The sequence below is a fragment of the Scyliorhinus torazame genome, chromosome 17 (assembly GCF_047496885.1).
Source record: "Scyliorhinus torazame isolate Kashiwa2021f chromosome 17, sScyTor2.1, whole genome shotgun sequence".
Lineage (NCBI taxonomy): Eukaryota > Metazoa > Chordata > Chondrichthyes > Carcharhiniformes > Scyliorhinidae > Scyliorhinus > Scyliorhinus torazame.
In genome coordinates, this window is record NC_092723.1 from 17,202,024 (window position 1) to 17,217,585 (window position 15,562).

Here is a 15,562-nt window from a genome sequence, read left to right on the forward strand (position 1 = left end):
CCACCCGAGCGGAAAGAATTCCAAAGGGTCGGACTCCTCTTCTCCAATTTCAGCTCCATTTTTTGGCAACACATCCCATTATCAGGAACGCAATGTGACGAAGTGTGGGCAATACATAGAAATTACAGTCCAGAAACAGGCCATTCGGCCCAACTGGCCTAGACTTGTCTTCATACCCCACATGTGCTTCTTCCTATCTCCTTTGCCTGACTTGATCAGCATAACCTTTCTTCTCTCATGCGCTTATCAAACTTCACCATTGAAGGCAGCTGTGCTCTTTGCGTCCACCCCACATTCTATGTGCAGGACAACAGGGAAATGGTGAAGGAATGGCACTAGACTCGCAATACAGGGAATAGCGCGACTACACAAATGCAGTTAATGTTATAACCACGTCAAAGCAAGCACAGAAGGTGGGAACAAACAGCCGGATCCAGAATTTCCTACAATATTTGTTTACTAGGTCATCCAATTTGCTGCCTTGTTGGTTAACAGCCTCAGTGTCGTGTCTGAGTGAAGAGAAACTCGGAAACTGTTGAATTTATCAGTGACAGTCTTATATTGATGATGCTTAGTTTTGGACTTCTTCACAAGTAGAAATATCTTCAAATATCGACGCAAATGTACGTGAACACTGTTAACTCTAATTAAAGGTGTTCAGACTTCCACCAGTGGCTAAGTCCAGGTACGAAAAACCTTTATCTAACTCTAATGATGTTTCAGACTCATAAACAACAACCACAGAGGTTAGATTAAACTGCCCGAGAGTGTGGTGGAGGCAGGTCCAATCAACGCATTCACGACAATTGGGCTATTATCTGAAAAGGAGGAATATGTAGGCTTGCAGGGGGAAGATGGGGGAATGGCACTAAGTGAATCGCTCCTTCAGCCAGCCAGCACAGACTGGGTGGGTTGAATGGCGTCCTTCTGTGTTGCAACGATTCTATTGTCTAAAGGCCGAGGTGTATGGTAAAACTGAAATGAAAATGAAAATGAAAATCGCTTATTGTCACAAGTAGGCTTCAAATGAAGTTACTGTGAAAAGCCCCTAGTCGCCACATTCCGGCGCCTGTTCGGGGAGGCTGGTACGGGCTGGTACTGCTGAATCACATCAGTTGTGTACAGAGTCACAATACAGAGAACAATGCACTTATACTAATACAGTTGACACTATAATCACGGCAGTGCCATTGCAATATGTGGGAACAATCAGCTGGATCACGCACTCTGCAGTGTCCTAATATGTGTTTGCTAGGTCATCCAATTCACTGTCTTGCTGGTTGAGAGCCTCAGTGCCGTGCGTCCTGAACTGGTACACTCTTTGCCACGGTCTGTGGCACAGCAGTTGCCATGTGGAAGAGTCATACGGTGCCACCCATTCCCTCCCGTGGAGTGTCGGCAGTCACTGGGACTCAGGAAGCTTTCCCCATTGGTTAGCGACTGCTGTACCCGACGCTTATTGACCATCAGGAATTGTCCACAGGTGATTACGCTCAGGGGCTTCATCTGAATGAGTTGCCTTCTGTAGAGTCTGTATTCAGCTAGGTGAAAGGTTGTTTGATGGTTTGTTAGAGAGACAAAACTGAGGTCCGTTCAGGTTCCCGGTAGAGTCACGACATCACGGTTAAGAGATAAGACCTTATTTTCAACCAAAATGCTCCTGATTGGTCGATTAAGTTGGATAATGGATCTTCTCCTGCCCACACGCTCTGTTCGATGTTGACGATTAACCCTGGTGATCCAGCCCTTCAAATAAATTCCTCAATTGAAAAACATACTCCATCTCGAGGAAAGTTAAGAGTGGCCACTACTTCCAAGAGAAGAAACAATAAAACCTCTTGGATAAACTCCCTGAGCTCTGGAGGAGATGCTGAGGATGGAGGGAGGGCGATAGGAAGTCCGATGACGGAGACGGAGCAGCGTAACTGTGAACCAAGGACCCAATAAAATGGCCTGAACTGGATCACAGAAGCCAAATGAAGGAACGGAGAGGTTCGCCTGCCATGGAGTGTGGGGAGTGAGGGAATTTAGCTCCTACACTTGGCTGGAGCGGAGCAGAGAGTGCAACAGCCTTCACGTTGAATACCCAGAAGCAAAAGATAATTAAACAAGTGGCTTTCAGTCGGCCCTGGATGGGCGCTCCTCCACTGTCTCAAGTCACCTTGAGCATCTATGAGTCCGCCAGGTACAGAGCTTCCACTGCCTTGCTGGGCCCATGTGACACTCCGCCAATGACCAGGAGACGGTTCTTGAAGACGATGCTGGAGCAGGTGCAGCGGGCCGTGGGCATGGGCGGCAGGCGCTCCCACCTGTTCTTGATTGGGTGAAAGGCCTCGGCTGAGCCCAGGATTGTCGGCTGGTCACCTGGGAAAACAAACACACCTGTTAATTCATCCTGACCTCACCTCCAAACGGTGCAACCCGTTTGGTCCCCATTCCCCACGCGCTGGCAATGACGCGGTTAACCCAAATTGGAAATGATTGGATTGAGTAAAAATTCAGCAGAAGCCTTGCTTTGTGTCTGTAATATTTAATTACTCTGTTCTCCTGCCCGATTTATTCTCCTCAAATGGGCAGCACGATAGCACAGTGGTTAGCACTGTTGCTTCACAGCGCCCGATTCCCGGCTTGGGTCACTGTCTGTGCGGAGTCTGCACGTTCTCCCCGTGTCTGTGTGGGTTTCCTCCGGGTGCTCTGGTTTCCTCCCACAAGTCCCAAAAGACGTGCTTGTTCGGTGAATTGGACATTCTGAATTCTCCCTCTGTGTACCCGAACAGGTGCCGGAATGTGGCGACTCGGGGCTTTTCACAGTAACATCATTGCAGTGTTAATGTAAGCCTACTTGTGACAATAATAAATATTATTGTTAGTGGACAAAGAGGGGCTATTCCTGACCCCACCCCCACCCATTCCCCAATTCCCTGTTTTCTGCGAACTGCCGCTGTCTTCCCCTGTCTCCACTCCCTCTTCCCCCATCCTCCCATCTCCACTCCCTGTTCCCCCACCCTCCCCTGTCACCACACCCTGTTCCCCATCCTCCCCCCTGTCCCCACTTCTGTCTCTGTCCTGCTTGTCTCCCCTGTGTCCTGCTCCCAGTCGCTCTCAATACCACTCCATCCGCTTGCACCAGTTCCCTGCTGGGACAATGATGAAAGTTCCAGCACTGTCTGACAAGAAGAGAAAGGTTTGGCTCGGACGGCATCGGACAAACTGAACCATTTTGAGATAGAAAGTGTTTCTGGAGAAAGGGTGGAATTTGGGTGAATGTGCTGAGTGGTACGCCCCCTGGCCTCTCACTGGCCCCAATCCCACACCAACGTGGCTGTTCCTGAACGGCCTCCTCAAATTCATGAGGCGGTCGTATCGAACCTGCTGCAGTGGGATTTCGCCCTCACACAAAGTGGCGGCCAAGGCTCAGTTTGGTAGTGCTCTCAACTCCTACCCCAGAGACGCGAGGCCGATGCTGCAGTGCATTACCAAGGGGGTGCTGTGCTGTAGGGGGTGCTGTCCATCGGAGAGGTCCCGTTTACCCTCTCTGGACAATGTAAAAGATCTTGTGGAGCCATTCAAAGAGCCAATGTCCCTCCAAACCACAAAACTACTAAAGGCCATTATCACATTGTGGTAAACCACGTTATTGCATTACATGTATTGTACTGTATTGTGCATGCCTGGACCTGTCCAGGCTGGCTCCACCTGTAGCTCCTCCCCTCGGGCTTCTGTATAGAGGTGGCAGGTCTCTGACTCCGGACACAGTTCGGGTCCAGAGGCAGGAGGCTTGCTGTTTAGTGTATTAAAGCCTCAGTCACGTTCATCACTCGTCGGGTGTTATTGATGGTGTATCACACCTCGCTGTCTGTGGGGGCTTGCTGTGTGGAAATTGCTATTTCTACCCTACAAGAGTGACTACACTTCAAAAAGTGCTTCATTAACGGCTAAGTGCTTTGGGACGTGCTGATATTTGAACAGTGCTGCACAATCACATGTTTTTTCATGCTTTCAAAGAGTGTTCCATGGAATGTAATTCTCAGTAGGACATTGGAGGCTAAAGGTTTTGGGGTAATTTAACAGATGGTTTGATGCTGTGTGAGGGTTTTTCCTGGTCAAATAGCCGATCTCATTTGTCTCCATCTTGTAACTATTTTGCTTCTCTTTGCCTTCGGCATCCCCTGCTGGTGGCACCTGAGAATTGCACACTCTTAAAGTTAAAGGCTGCAGACATTTCTTTGAAAGTAAGACGGAGAACGTGCCCCCTTGTCTCTTCTGCCTTTCCTTGGGCCTCCTCACCCAAAACACATTCCCACCTGGGGAAGGTGGCTGCAGCCGTGCCTTTTGCATGGACACTCTGAGAAGAACAGGGAGCTAAGTGAACATTTTGGTGTCGCCAGCGTTCCATTACTGGCAGCTTGCAATGGCTCTGGCCAGTGGGCAGAGCTCTCAACAGTTCTTCAGAAGGGTAAAGGTTCTAGTTCTTCTCCAGAGACTTGAGCACAAAAACTGGGCTCACTCTCCACGGTGCCAGTACCAGGAACCCCATCGGATCTCCCAGCCACGCCAAGGCACTGGATGGAGAAGCTGACCTCCATCCCATCGGCACTCGTCTCCAAGCAATCAGCGAGGCGGAGGCCAGGACATCGGCCCACGCACCCCTCTGCAGCTCCGTTGAGGCTGACGCCCCAAATATGGCCACTGAGGGTCAGGGCTCCAGCTCAATTTTCAAAATTGCCAACGTGGTGCCAAATAAGGAGACACAGAACCCCACGAGCTTAGAACACGACCAGAACATGTGCACATGGACTCCTTCCACAACGCTCGCACTTGTCCTCCACCCCCGCAAAGAGCATACTCATCCTGGACCTAGTCAGATGAGCACTATATGCTACTTTATAATAACTCCCCATGCGAGGATGTGGAGTTCACCCTCCGCAGGGCCTTACTGTGTGGAGATTTAATACTGGCACGGTCCTGGAGGGCTGAATGACCTATTTTGAGCTGTAAATATTGGTGAGACGATTCCGGACACTCTATCTAAAGAACAAGACAGTGCTAACAGGGCAGGATGATCGCAGAGCTGATGAAGATGAGGGAGCTCATCCTGCCCATCTCAATTCATCCCTCTATGGCAGCCTCACGGTCAAGTCCAGTTTATGTATCTTTGTTTCCCAATGATTCCAAAGCACCATTATTCTCTCCAGAGCCCATTTCAGGTGTTGATCAAGTTGCCATTAATTTTCCACATCATGGCTGTCTCAACACCTCAAATGTGTTTCTGTTGCTGGACTCATAACACAGAGTCTCGGAATCATGAGTTCAAAACTCGACAAAACGTTTTGAGAATTTAAATTGTGTAGAAAATTCTGGAAATAAAAGGGCTTGTATCAATAACAGTCACCAGGAAAATGCTGGATTGTTCTAAAAACCCAAGCAGTTAGGGGCAGCAGGGTAGCACACGTGGATCGCACTGTGGCTTCACAGCGCCAGGGTCCCAGGCTCGATTCGCGGCTTGGGTCACTGTCTGTGCGGAGTCTGCACGTTCTCCCCGTGTCTGCGTGGGTTTCCTCCGAGTGCTCCGGTTTCCTCCCACAGTCCAAAGACGTGCAGGTTAGGTGGATTGGCCACGCTAAATTGCCCTTAGTGTCCAGGAAATGTTAGGAGGAGTTATTGGGTTATGGGGATAGGGTGGAAGTAAGGGCTTAAGTGGGTCGGTGCAGACTCGATGGGCCGAATGGCCTCCTTCTGCACTGCATGTTCTATGTATCTATGTATATGTATCATGTCCTTTGGGGAAGAAAACCTACAGTCCTTCCCCCGCCTGGTCTATATGTGACTCCCGTTCCACCAACTTGTGGTTGACTCTGAGCTGATTTCTGTAGTGTCCTGAAAAGCAAGCAGTTGTACCAAATTTTCTCAAGGGTGTGCAATAAATGCTGACTTGTCCAGCAACACCCATATTAACCATTTTAAACATTTGCTCACTCCACCACCGACACACAGTGGCAGCGATGTGAACCATCTACAAGATGCTGTGAGCGGCACAGAAGCATGGTGGTTAGCGCAATTGCTTCACAGCTCCAGGGTCCCAGGTTCGATTCCCGGTTTGGGTCACCGTCTGTGCGGAGTCTGCACGTTCTCCCCGTGTCTGTGTGGGTTTCCTCTGGTTTCCTCCCACAGTCAAAAGATGTGCAGGTTAGGTGGATTGGCCATGCTGAATTGCCCTCAGTGTCAAAAAAAGGTCCGGTGGGGTTGCTGGGTTACGGGGGTAGAGTGGAGGCGTGGACTTTGAGTGGGGTGCTCTTTCCAAGGGCTGGTGCATATTCAGTGGGCTGAATGGCATCCTTCTGCCCTGTAAATTCTATGATTCTATGCGCTACAACAACTCGCCAAAGCTCCTTCGACAGCACCTTCCAATCCCGTAACCTCTACCACGTATAAGGGCAAGGACAGCAGAACCATAGGAACACCACCAGCTGCAAGTTCCTATCCAAGTCACTCACCATCCTAATTTGGAACTATATCGCCGTTCATTCAGACAGACACTAAGGATATAATGTTGGAATTGTATAAAACACTGGTGAGGACACAACTGGGATATTGTATGCAATTCTGGTCACCATATTAGAGGAAGGACGCAATTGCTCTGGAGAGAGTGCAGAGGAGGTGCAAGAATGTTGCCAGGGTTAGAAAAGTGTAGCTACGAGTAGAGATTGGATAGGTTGGTGTTATTTTCCTTGGAACGAATAAGGCTGAGAGATGACTTGATTGAGGTTGTGCAAAATTATGAGGGAAGAGATTGAGTGAACAGGATAATTTATTTCCCTTGGCGCAGAATTCTAGAACCAGGGGACAGAGATTCAAATAGGTGCAGAAGGTGTAGAGGGGGCATGAGGGAGAACATTTTTACGCAGAGGGTAGCGGGAGTCTGGGCTTCACTGCCAAAGTTGGCGGTGGGGGCAGAGACTCTAAATTCTTGTAAAATGTCCCTGGATCTCCATCTTAAGTGCTGTAATCTACAGCTTTGGGCCGGGATGCACGGAGGTGCGTTTGGAAAGGGCACCTTCGTATCCTCCGGTGGGAATGGATTTTTATTTAATAAATTTGAGTACCCAATTCATTTTTCCAATTAAGGGGCAATTTAGCGTGGCCAATTCACCTACAAAATTCACCTACTGCACATTTTTTGGGTTGTGGGGGCGAAACCCACGCAGGCACGGGGAGAATGTGCAAACTCCACACGGACAGTGACCCAGAGCCGAGATCGAACCTGGGACCTAGGCGCCGTGAGACAGCAATGCTAACCACTGCGCCACCGTGCTGCCCCCCCAGTGGGCATGGATAAGATGGGCCGAATGGCGTCCTCATGTGCTGTAGCTTTTCTATGGTTCAATGGTCCACTGTCGCTGGGTCAAAATCCTGGAACCAACAGCACAGTGGGTGCACCTACACCACATGGACTGCAGCCCTTCAAGAAGGCAGCTCATCACCACCTTCTGAAAGGCAATTTGAGATGGGCGATAAACGCCCACATCCCAAGAATAAATGAATTTTTTAAAAAAACCTCACAAGGGTGAAGTTTTATTGAAAAGATGCAGAGTGAATTCTAAATATTTTTTTTTTGAGGCAGCAAGAGGCAAAATTCAACTCAAGCACCATCTAGTGCTTAGAAGCATTTGGAACATCAACAAGAATCCTACTGAAGCCAGCTAGCCGAGTATAATATTCAGCACGAGACGTATGTGTGGGGATGATTGTTTCCTTCGTGCTTCTTGAGGAGTGTGGTGAACGTATATTGTAACCATTCACCACTGTATTACATTGTACCTCACTGTTGCCCATGTGGGCTCCACCTATGGACCATTGTACTGTACTACACCGATTGTATCATGTTGGTGCCCTTGTGAGCTCCGCCCCTGGCTCCGCCCCCTTGAGCGGAGGTATAAAGAGCAGCTGCCCTGTAGGTGGCTCTCAGTGCAGAGCAGTCACGGGCAGGCACTGGTCTAGTTGATTTAAGCCACTGTTCACTTCAACTCTCTGTCTCGTGTGAATTGATGGTCGCATCAAGGAGCACGGGGGAAACAATCATCCCCGCACTGGATGTTCCGCGCTTACGCCACCCAGGCTGTCTGCGGGGAATGCCAAATGGTACAAGGGGGCCTGGACATTTTACAAAAGGTGGATTAATATTCCAATGGGATAAGTGAGCAATTTACCTAGACCTCCAGCCACTATCACCCTGCCTCGAAGATATGCAGCCGCAAAGTCTGCTCGCTTCTTCTTCATGTTTAAGCGACGCCCTGTCTTCATCCAGCCTCCTGGTTCGTAAAGGATAGAGAACAAAATAAGATTGTGAGCAAAACATGGAAAGGAGAGAAAGAGAGAGGGAGCTGGGCAATTAGTGAGAGGGAACCTAAGAACATGAGAAATAGGGTCAGGAGTGGGGTCATTGCATTCATTGGGGTCTCTCAAATCTGCTCTGCCATTCAATAAGATCTTCTCCTTTAACTCCAGTTTCCTGCACCATCCTATCTGACTTGATCTGCTTGGTGTCCAAAGACCTGCAGGAGCCTACAGCAGGGATTGCAGGTTGCCTATTTGTTTGAAACACTTCCCAGTTTGCCTTCCACTGAAATGAAGACAAAGGAAGATCCCGGCTGCATCTGGAACCCACATCATCCTCAGAGTCTGGAGGTAGCAGTGACTCAGAAACGGAGCATTCAGCTCTGCACCAGCCTCATTCCATCCTCTTTATTTAACTCTTATCAGCTTCTGGTTCAATCCGTCCTCCGCCATATAATTATCCTGCTCCCTCGTATCTACACTCCATAGAATCCCTGCAGTGCATAAGGAGGCCATTCGGCCCGTTGAGTCTGCACCGATCCTCCGAAAGGGCACCCTAACGAGGCCCGCTCTAACCCCGTAATCCCACCTAACCTGCACATCTTCTGGATACTAAGGGGCAATTTAGCATAGCCAACCCACCTAACCTGTACTGTTCGCCTCAACTATTCCCTGTCGTGAGTTCCACAATCTAACCACTCTCTGGTTAAACATGTTTTCTCCTGAATTTCTCACTGGGTTTATCAGTGACTATCTTTGATTTATGGCCTCTAGTTGCGGCGCGCCTGCAATTTATTGAGGAAAGTTGAAGATTAGCCCCAAGGGATACTGGTACTGAATCTTTCAGCTCAGTCCCTTTATCACATACAGTCATGGCAAACCTCACCATTCAACGCTTAGTAAGCGAAATACTCTAAAACAGAACAGTTAGCACAAACATTTAATTGAATACTCGCACATCAGGATACTGGGGACGTGCTGGGATTATTTTCTGGCCTGTACAGAGTGAGCTCTTCCCAGGTGAGGTTCCAGAAACTGACCATTATATCCCGGGTCTAGGAAGAGCAAAAGGTCAATGTTCTTGCTTGTGATCACTATTTAGTGATCCTTAGAGTGAATGGAAGCAGATCTGAGCAGGATTAGGCTCTCCGCTCCATTGCTGAATAGCCTGCACACATTCAATGATAAGGGGAGTCACAGGCTTGGAAGATTGGGCCCAGCATACCGAAAGGATGTGGTATTTGTTCCAGGCGAATGGTATCGTAGGAGACGATGGCAAATGGTAACACTTCTGACTGCCTGTGGAGCCCCAACTTTCAATGTGGTCAAAAACCTCACCTATCTGGCAGCCCCCAATTCGAAGACCTTTGATGAGTTTGTACTGCTTGTTGCAGACCATTGCAACCTCAAACCATCAGTGATTGTGGAGAGACACGGATTCAACACAGCCAGGCGAAACCTATGGGAATTTGTGACGGAATTCCTGATGCGCCTTCGCAAGCTGGCTGAGCATTGCGACCAGGGGCCCTCCTTCCCAGACATGCTGCGAGACTGCCTAGTCTGTGACATTGATAACATGGCGACCCAACGTAAATTGTTGGCAGAACCTTTCTTGGACTTAGAAAGGGCCATAGAATTATCCCTCTCATGTAAAAACATGGAAAAGGGAGTCCAGGAACTCCAGGGCTCCATAGACATGGATGTACATAGCGTTGACCACCCCTCCCCAAAACAGTGAGTAATGCCCCCAGCCCCCCACCCCCCCCCCCCTCCAAGAGCAGGCCTATGGGATCCAGTCACCATCTGTGCAAAGTCGTGGTCAGACCCATGAAAGTAATGACATCAGGGGATATGGGGTATTTAGCTCAGTTGGCTGGAAGGCTGGCTTGTGATGCGGAGTGACACCAACACCATGGGTTCAATTCCTGTACCAGCTGAGGTTATTCATGAAGGACCCACCTTCTCAACCTTGCCCCTCACCTGAGGTGTGGTAATCCTCAGGTTAAATCACCGCCAGTCAGCTCTCCCCCTCAAAGGGGAAAGCAGCCTGTGGTCATCTAGGACTATGGCGACTTTACTTTATCAAGAGAAAGTGGCATTTAGGTTGATGATTAGCCATGATCTAATTGAATGGCAGAGCAGACTTGACAGATGGAAGTGCTCCTGCTCCGGTTCCTATGTGGTTCTTTCACGGTCTCTGGATCAAAATCCTGGAATTCCTCCCTAACAGCACTGTGGGTTTACCTACATCACATGAGCTGAGGTGGTTTAAGAAAGCAGCTCACCCTCACCTTCTCAAGGGCCATTATGGATGGGTAACAAATGGTGGCCTTGCCACATCCTGAAGATGAAACAAAAGGAACACCAGGCATCACATACTCTCCATCGACCAGGCACTGAGACATTAGAACTTTCTTTGAGGTTGGGTTCCACTCACTTGGCTGACACTCTCTACAGGGGGCCCATACATACCCTGCTCAATGTCAAACACGTCGACAGTCTTCACAAACTTCGGCCTCTTGTAGCCACGGGTCTGTTTCAAACCTCCCAGGCTAAAGAAATTATTTTCAGTCATCACACAGCTCGAGAAAGCTCTCCGGCCGGGAATGCTCGGACACCTGGTCCAAGACTTCGCCTCAATGTCATAGACTTCAAAGGCAGTGACCGGATTCTTTGCTTGTCTCCCACCTGTCACAGGAGAAGCACACGGCATTATTTCAGTTCAAACTCCTCTGTCGCACCATTATGCTGCAGGATACCACAGTCACAGATCCCAAACGAAAGCTTTTAGGAGTGGAGGGGAAGGTGAGGGAGAAGAGGATCAGAACTGTTCGAAAGCAACATTAAACTACACATTCCCAGGGCAGTACTGATGGAGTGCTGCACTGTTGGAGGGCCTGTCTTTCAGATGAAATGTCACACTGAGACGTTATTTTCTCAAGTGGGTCTTAAAGATCTGATTGGAAGAAGAGGAGGGAGTTCTGTCTGGTGCCCTGGCCAATATTTATCCTTCACCCAACATTAATATGGCCATGATCATATTGGGGGAAGAGTTGTGCGATGTGGACACGGTGAACATTTGTGGCTCCTGCTATTTGTACTTCTGAGCCTGAAATGGATGCAAAGTAGCTACTGAACCCTGGGGAAAGTGAGAGCAAGGTCTGAATGGATGAGAAGGGCAGGGGAGACTAAGACTTAGCAACGGGGCATGGAAGGCTGTTCCCACTCCATCCCAACACGACAAAGGAGGGCAAAAGAAAATTTGTTCTCTCGGCCTCTTTACCCTCCTGGCAGGCCCCGACTCGCATTAACCCGGGTGCAAAGCTCTGGAGTGTTCCCCTTGCTCAAGCCTGAGTTAAAATCACGGTAAGGGCCTGATCTGCATACTGAAAGAAGGACTCTGCTGTCTTTGGGGATTGGTTTAGCTGGTCCATTCAGAAACCCGAGTAAAGATTGGGGATTTCTGGGTAGATTTCCAGCGGTTCACTGGACTTAAGCTCGGATTAAAATGGCCCTAAAACTGTTTTAATGCTACAATCAGATGCGGTTCAGATCACCCCCTGATCCCATTGGACGGCAGGGCAGGGGGAAGGGCCTACTCCTGCTCTGATCCAAATTCAGTAGCCATGGTTAGATCAAGAGCCAGCAGTCAAGAAAGCAAAGGGAGAAATGGTTGAAGCTCAAGAGATCTTAGAACACACTCAGTGTGGCCATAATTCAACGTTACTCGGGAAAACGCACCCCCAACCCGGAAGCGGGTGAAATTGTGCAAGAAGATGTTGAGCATGCGTCCCAACATCATCGCGCACTCACACAATATTCCGGTCAGCGGGCAGGCGAGAGAGGTAGAAGCCCGCCCGCCCACCTTCAAGATGGCAGTTTAACCCATTAAGGGACTAATTGAAGACACTTTTACGTGGCCTGTCTGCTTTTACTGTTGGCGGGATTAGCCAGACAGCCATCAGCAACCTCGATCCAGGGTGAGATGAACAACCTGGGCTGAAATAAAATATAGAAAGGTGTCTGGGGACGGAGGTTTGTGTTTGAATGTGTTACTTAGACTCTTCTTATGATGTGGCGATGCCGGCGTTGGATTGGGGTGGACACAGTAAGAAGCCTTGCAACACCAGGTTAAAGCCCAACAGGTTTCAAATCACTAGCTTTCGGAGCACTGCTCCTTTCCTGACGGTGAATGAAGAGGTATGTTCCAGAAACATATATATAGACAAAGTCAAAGATGCAAGACAATGCTTTGAATGCGAGCATTTGCAGGTAATTAAGTCTTTACAGATCCAGAGATGGGGTAACCCCAGGTTAAAGAGGTGTGAATTGTCTCAAGCCAGGACAGTTGGTAGGATTTCGCAGGCCAGATGGTGGGGGATGAATGTAATGCGACATGAATCCCAGGTCCCGGTTGAGGCCGCACTCATGTGTGCGGAACTTGGCTATAAGTTTCTGCTCGGCGATTCTGCGTTGTCACGCGTCCTGAAGGCCGCCTTGGAGAACGCTTACCCGGAGATCAGAGGCTGAATGCCATTGACTGCTGAAGTGTTCCCCGACTGGAACGGAACATTCCTGCCTGGCGATTGTCGCGCGATGTCCGTTCATTCGTTGTCACAGCGTCTGCATGGTCTCGCCAATGTACACGCTTCGGGACATCCTTTCCTGCAGTGTATGAGGTAGACAACGTTGGCCGAGTCGCACGAGTATGTACCACGTACCTGGTGGGTGGTGTTCTCACGTGTAATGGTGGTACCCATGTTGATGATCTGGCACGTCTTGCAGAGATTGCCATGGCAGGGTTGTGTGGTGTTGTGGTCACTGTTCTGAAGGCTGGGTAGTTTGCTGCAAACAATGGTTTGTTTGAGGTTGCACGGTTGTTTGAAGGCAAGTGGTGGGGGTGTGTGGATGACCTTGGCAAGATGTTCATCTTCATCGATGACGTGTTGAAGGCTGCAAAGAAGATGTTGTAGTTTCTCCGCTCCAGGAAAGTACTGGACGATGAAGGGTACTCTGTCGGTTGTGTCCCGTATTTGTCTTCTGAGGAGGTCGGTGTGGTTTTTTGCTGTGGCGTGTTGGAACTGTCGATCGATGAGTCGAGCGCCATATCCTGTTCGTACGAGGGCATCTTTCAGCGTCTGTAGATGTCTGTTACGCTTTTCCTTGTCTTAGCAGATCCTGTGTATACGGAGAGCTTGTCCATAGGGGATGGCTTCTTTAATGTGTTTAGGGTAGAAGCTGGAGAAGTGGAGCATCGTGAGGTTATCCGTGGGCTTGCGGTAAAGCGAAGTGCTGAGGACCTTTGATTTGATTTATTATTGTCACATGTATTAGTATACAGTGAAAAGTATTGTTTCTTGCATGCTGTACAAACAATACATACCGTACATAGGGAAGAAAGGAGAGACTGCAGAATATAATGTTACTGTTATAGCAAGGTGTAGAGAAAAGATCAACTTAATACGAGGTAGGTCCATTCAAAAATCTGATGGAAGTAGGGAAGAAACTGTTCTTGAGTCGGTTGGTACATGACCTCAAACTTTGGTATCTTTTTCCTGACAGAAGAAGGTGGAAGAGAGTATGTCCGGGGTGCGTGGGATCCTTAATTAGGCTGGCTGCCTTTCTGAGGCAGCGGGAATTATAGATAGAGTCGATGGATGGGAGGCTAGTGTGTGTGATGGACTGGGCTACATTCACAACCTTTTGTAGTTTCCTGCGGTCTTGGACAGAGCAGGATCCATACAAAGCTGTGATACAACCAGAAAGAATGCTTTCTCTGATACATCTGTAGAAGTTGGTGAGGGTCGTAGCTGACATGCCAAATTTCCTTAGTCTTCTGAGAAAGTAGAGTCATTGGTGGGCTTTCGTAACTATCGTATCGGCATGGGGGGACCAGGACAGGCTGTTGGTGATCTGTACACCTAAAAACTTGAAGCTCTCGACCCTTTCTACCGTCCTTGATGGAGATGAGTGTGTCCAAGAATGCAACTGATTTTGGAGAGTAGTCCATGGTGAGTCTGATGGTGGGATGGGACTTATTGATGTTATCGTGTCGTCATTTCAGTGATTCTTCTCCGTGGGTCCAAAGGAAAAAAGTGTCATCGATGTATCTGGTGTATAACGTCGGTTGAAGGTCCTGTGCGGTGAGGGGGTTTTGTTCAAACTTGTGCATGAGGATGTTGGCATATTGAGGTGCGAATTTGGTCCCCATGGCTGTTCCGTGATCTGGATGAAGAACTTGTTGTCGAAGGTGAAGACGTTGTGATCCAGAATGAAGCGGATGAGTTGCAGAATTGCGTTTGGAGATTGGCAGTTGTCGGTGTTGAGTACTGAGGCTGTTGCAGCAATGCCGTCGTCATGGGGGATGCTGGTGTAGAGTGCCGAGACGTCCATTGTGACGAGGAATGTTCTTGGTTCAACTGGTCCATGGGTGCTGAGTTTCTGTAGGAAGTCCATCGTGTTGCGACAGAAACTGGGTGTTCCTTGTACGATGGGTTTCAAGATGCCTTCGATGTAGCCAGAGAGGTTCTCACACAGGTTCCCATTGCCTGATACGAAAGGATGGCCTGGTGTTAAGAACATAGAAAAATACAGCACAGAACAGGCCCTTCGGCCCATGATGTTGTGCCAAACTTTTGTCCCAGATTAAAAACACATTAATCTACACCCCATCATTCTACCGTAATCCATGTACCTATCCAATAGTCGTTTGAAGGTTCTAATGTTTCCGACTCAACTACTTCCACAGGCAGTGCATTCCATGCCCCCACTATTCTCTGGGTAAAGAACCTACCTCTGGCATCCCCCCTATATCTTCCACCATTCACCTTAAATTTATGTCCCCTGGTAATGGTTTGTTCCACCTGGGGAAAAAGTCTCTGACTGTCTACTCTATCGATTCCCCTGATCATCTTATAAACCTCTATCAAGTTGCCCCTCATCCTTCTCCGTTCTAATGAGAAAAGGCCTAACACCCTCAACCTTTCCTCGTAAGACCTACTCTCCATTCCAGGCAACATCCTGGTAAATCTCCTTTGCACCTTTTCCAAAGCTTTCACATCCTTCCTAAAATGAGGTTGTTGGCCTTGTGTATTTTCGGGAGGCAGTAGAGATCTCCAACTCAGCCTTTATCCAGTGCCGTGTATTTCTTACTCTTACTTTCTCATTTCTTGAGCTCTCCCCGTCAAGGAGCACATTAGAAGCGCCGTCCTGCACATCCACTCTTTTC

At 48.8% G+C, this 15,562-nt stretch overlaps 1 protein-coding gene across 3 annotated transcripts in view; it reads right to left on the minus strand.

Annotated features, from left to right (window-relative positions):
* Positions 1–540: 540 nt before the first annotated feature.
* klhdc8a (kelch domain containing 8A) overlaps positions 541–15,562 on the minus strand; it is a 38,620-nt gene continuing 23,598 nt past the window's right edge. For all 3 annotated transcript variants that reach the window (XM_072480124.1, XM_072480125.1, XM_072480123.1), the window contains exons 4-6: positions 10,807–11,022; positions 8,208–8,309; positions 541–2,364 (exon numbers count right to left, since the gene is read on the minus strand). In XM_072480124.1, the coding sequence (XP_072336225.1) occupies positions 2,171–2,364; positions 8,208–8,309; positions 10,807–11,022 (512 nt within the window). In that variant the 3' untranslated portion in view covers positions 541–2,170. The remainder of the gene's footprint in view (positions 2,365–8,207; positions 8,310–10,806; positions 11,023–15,562) is intronic.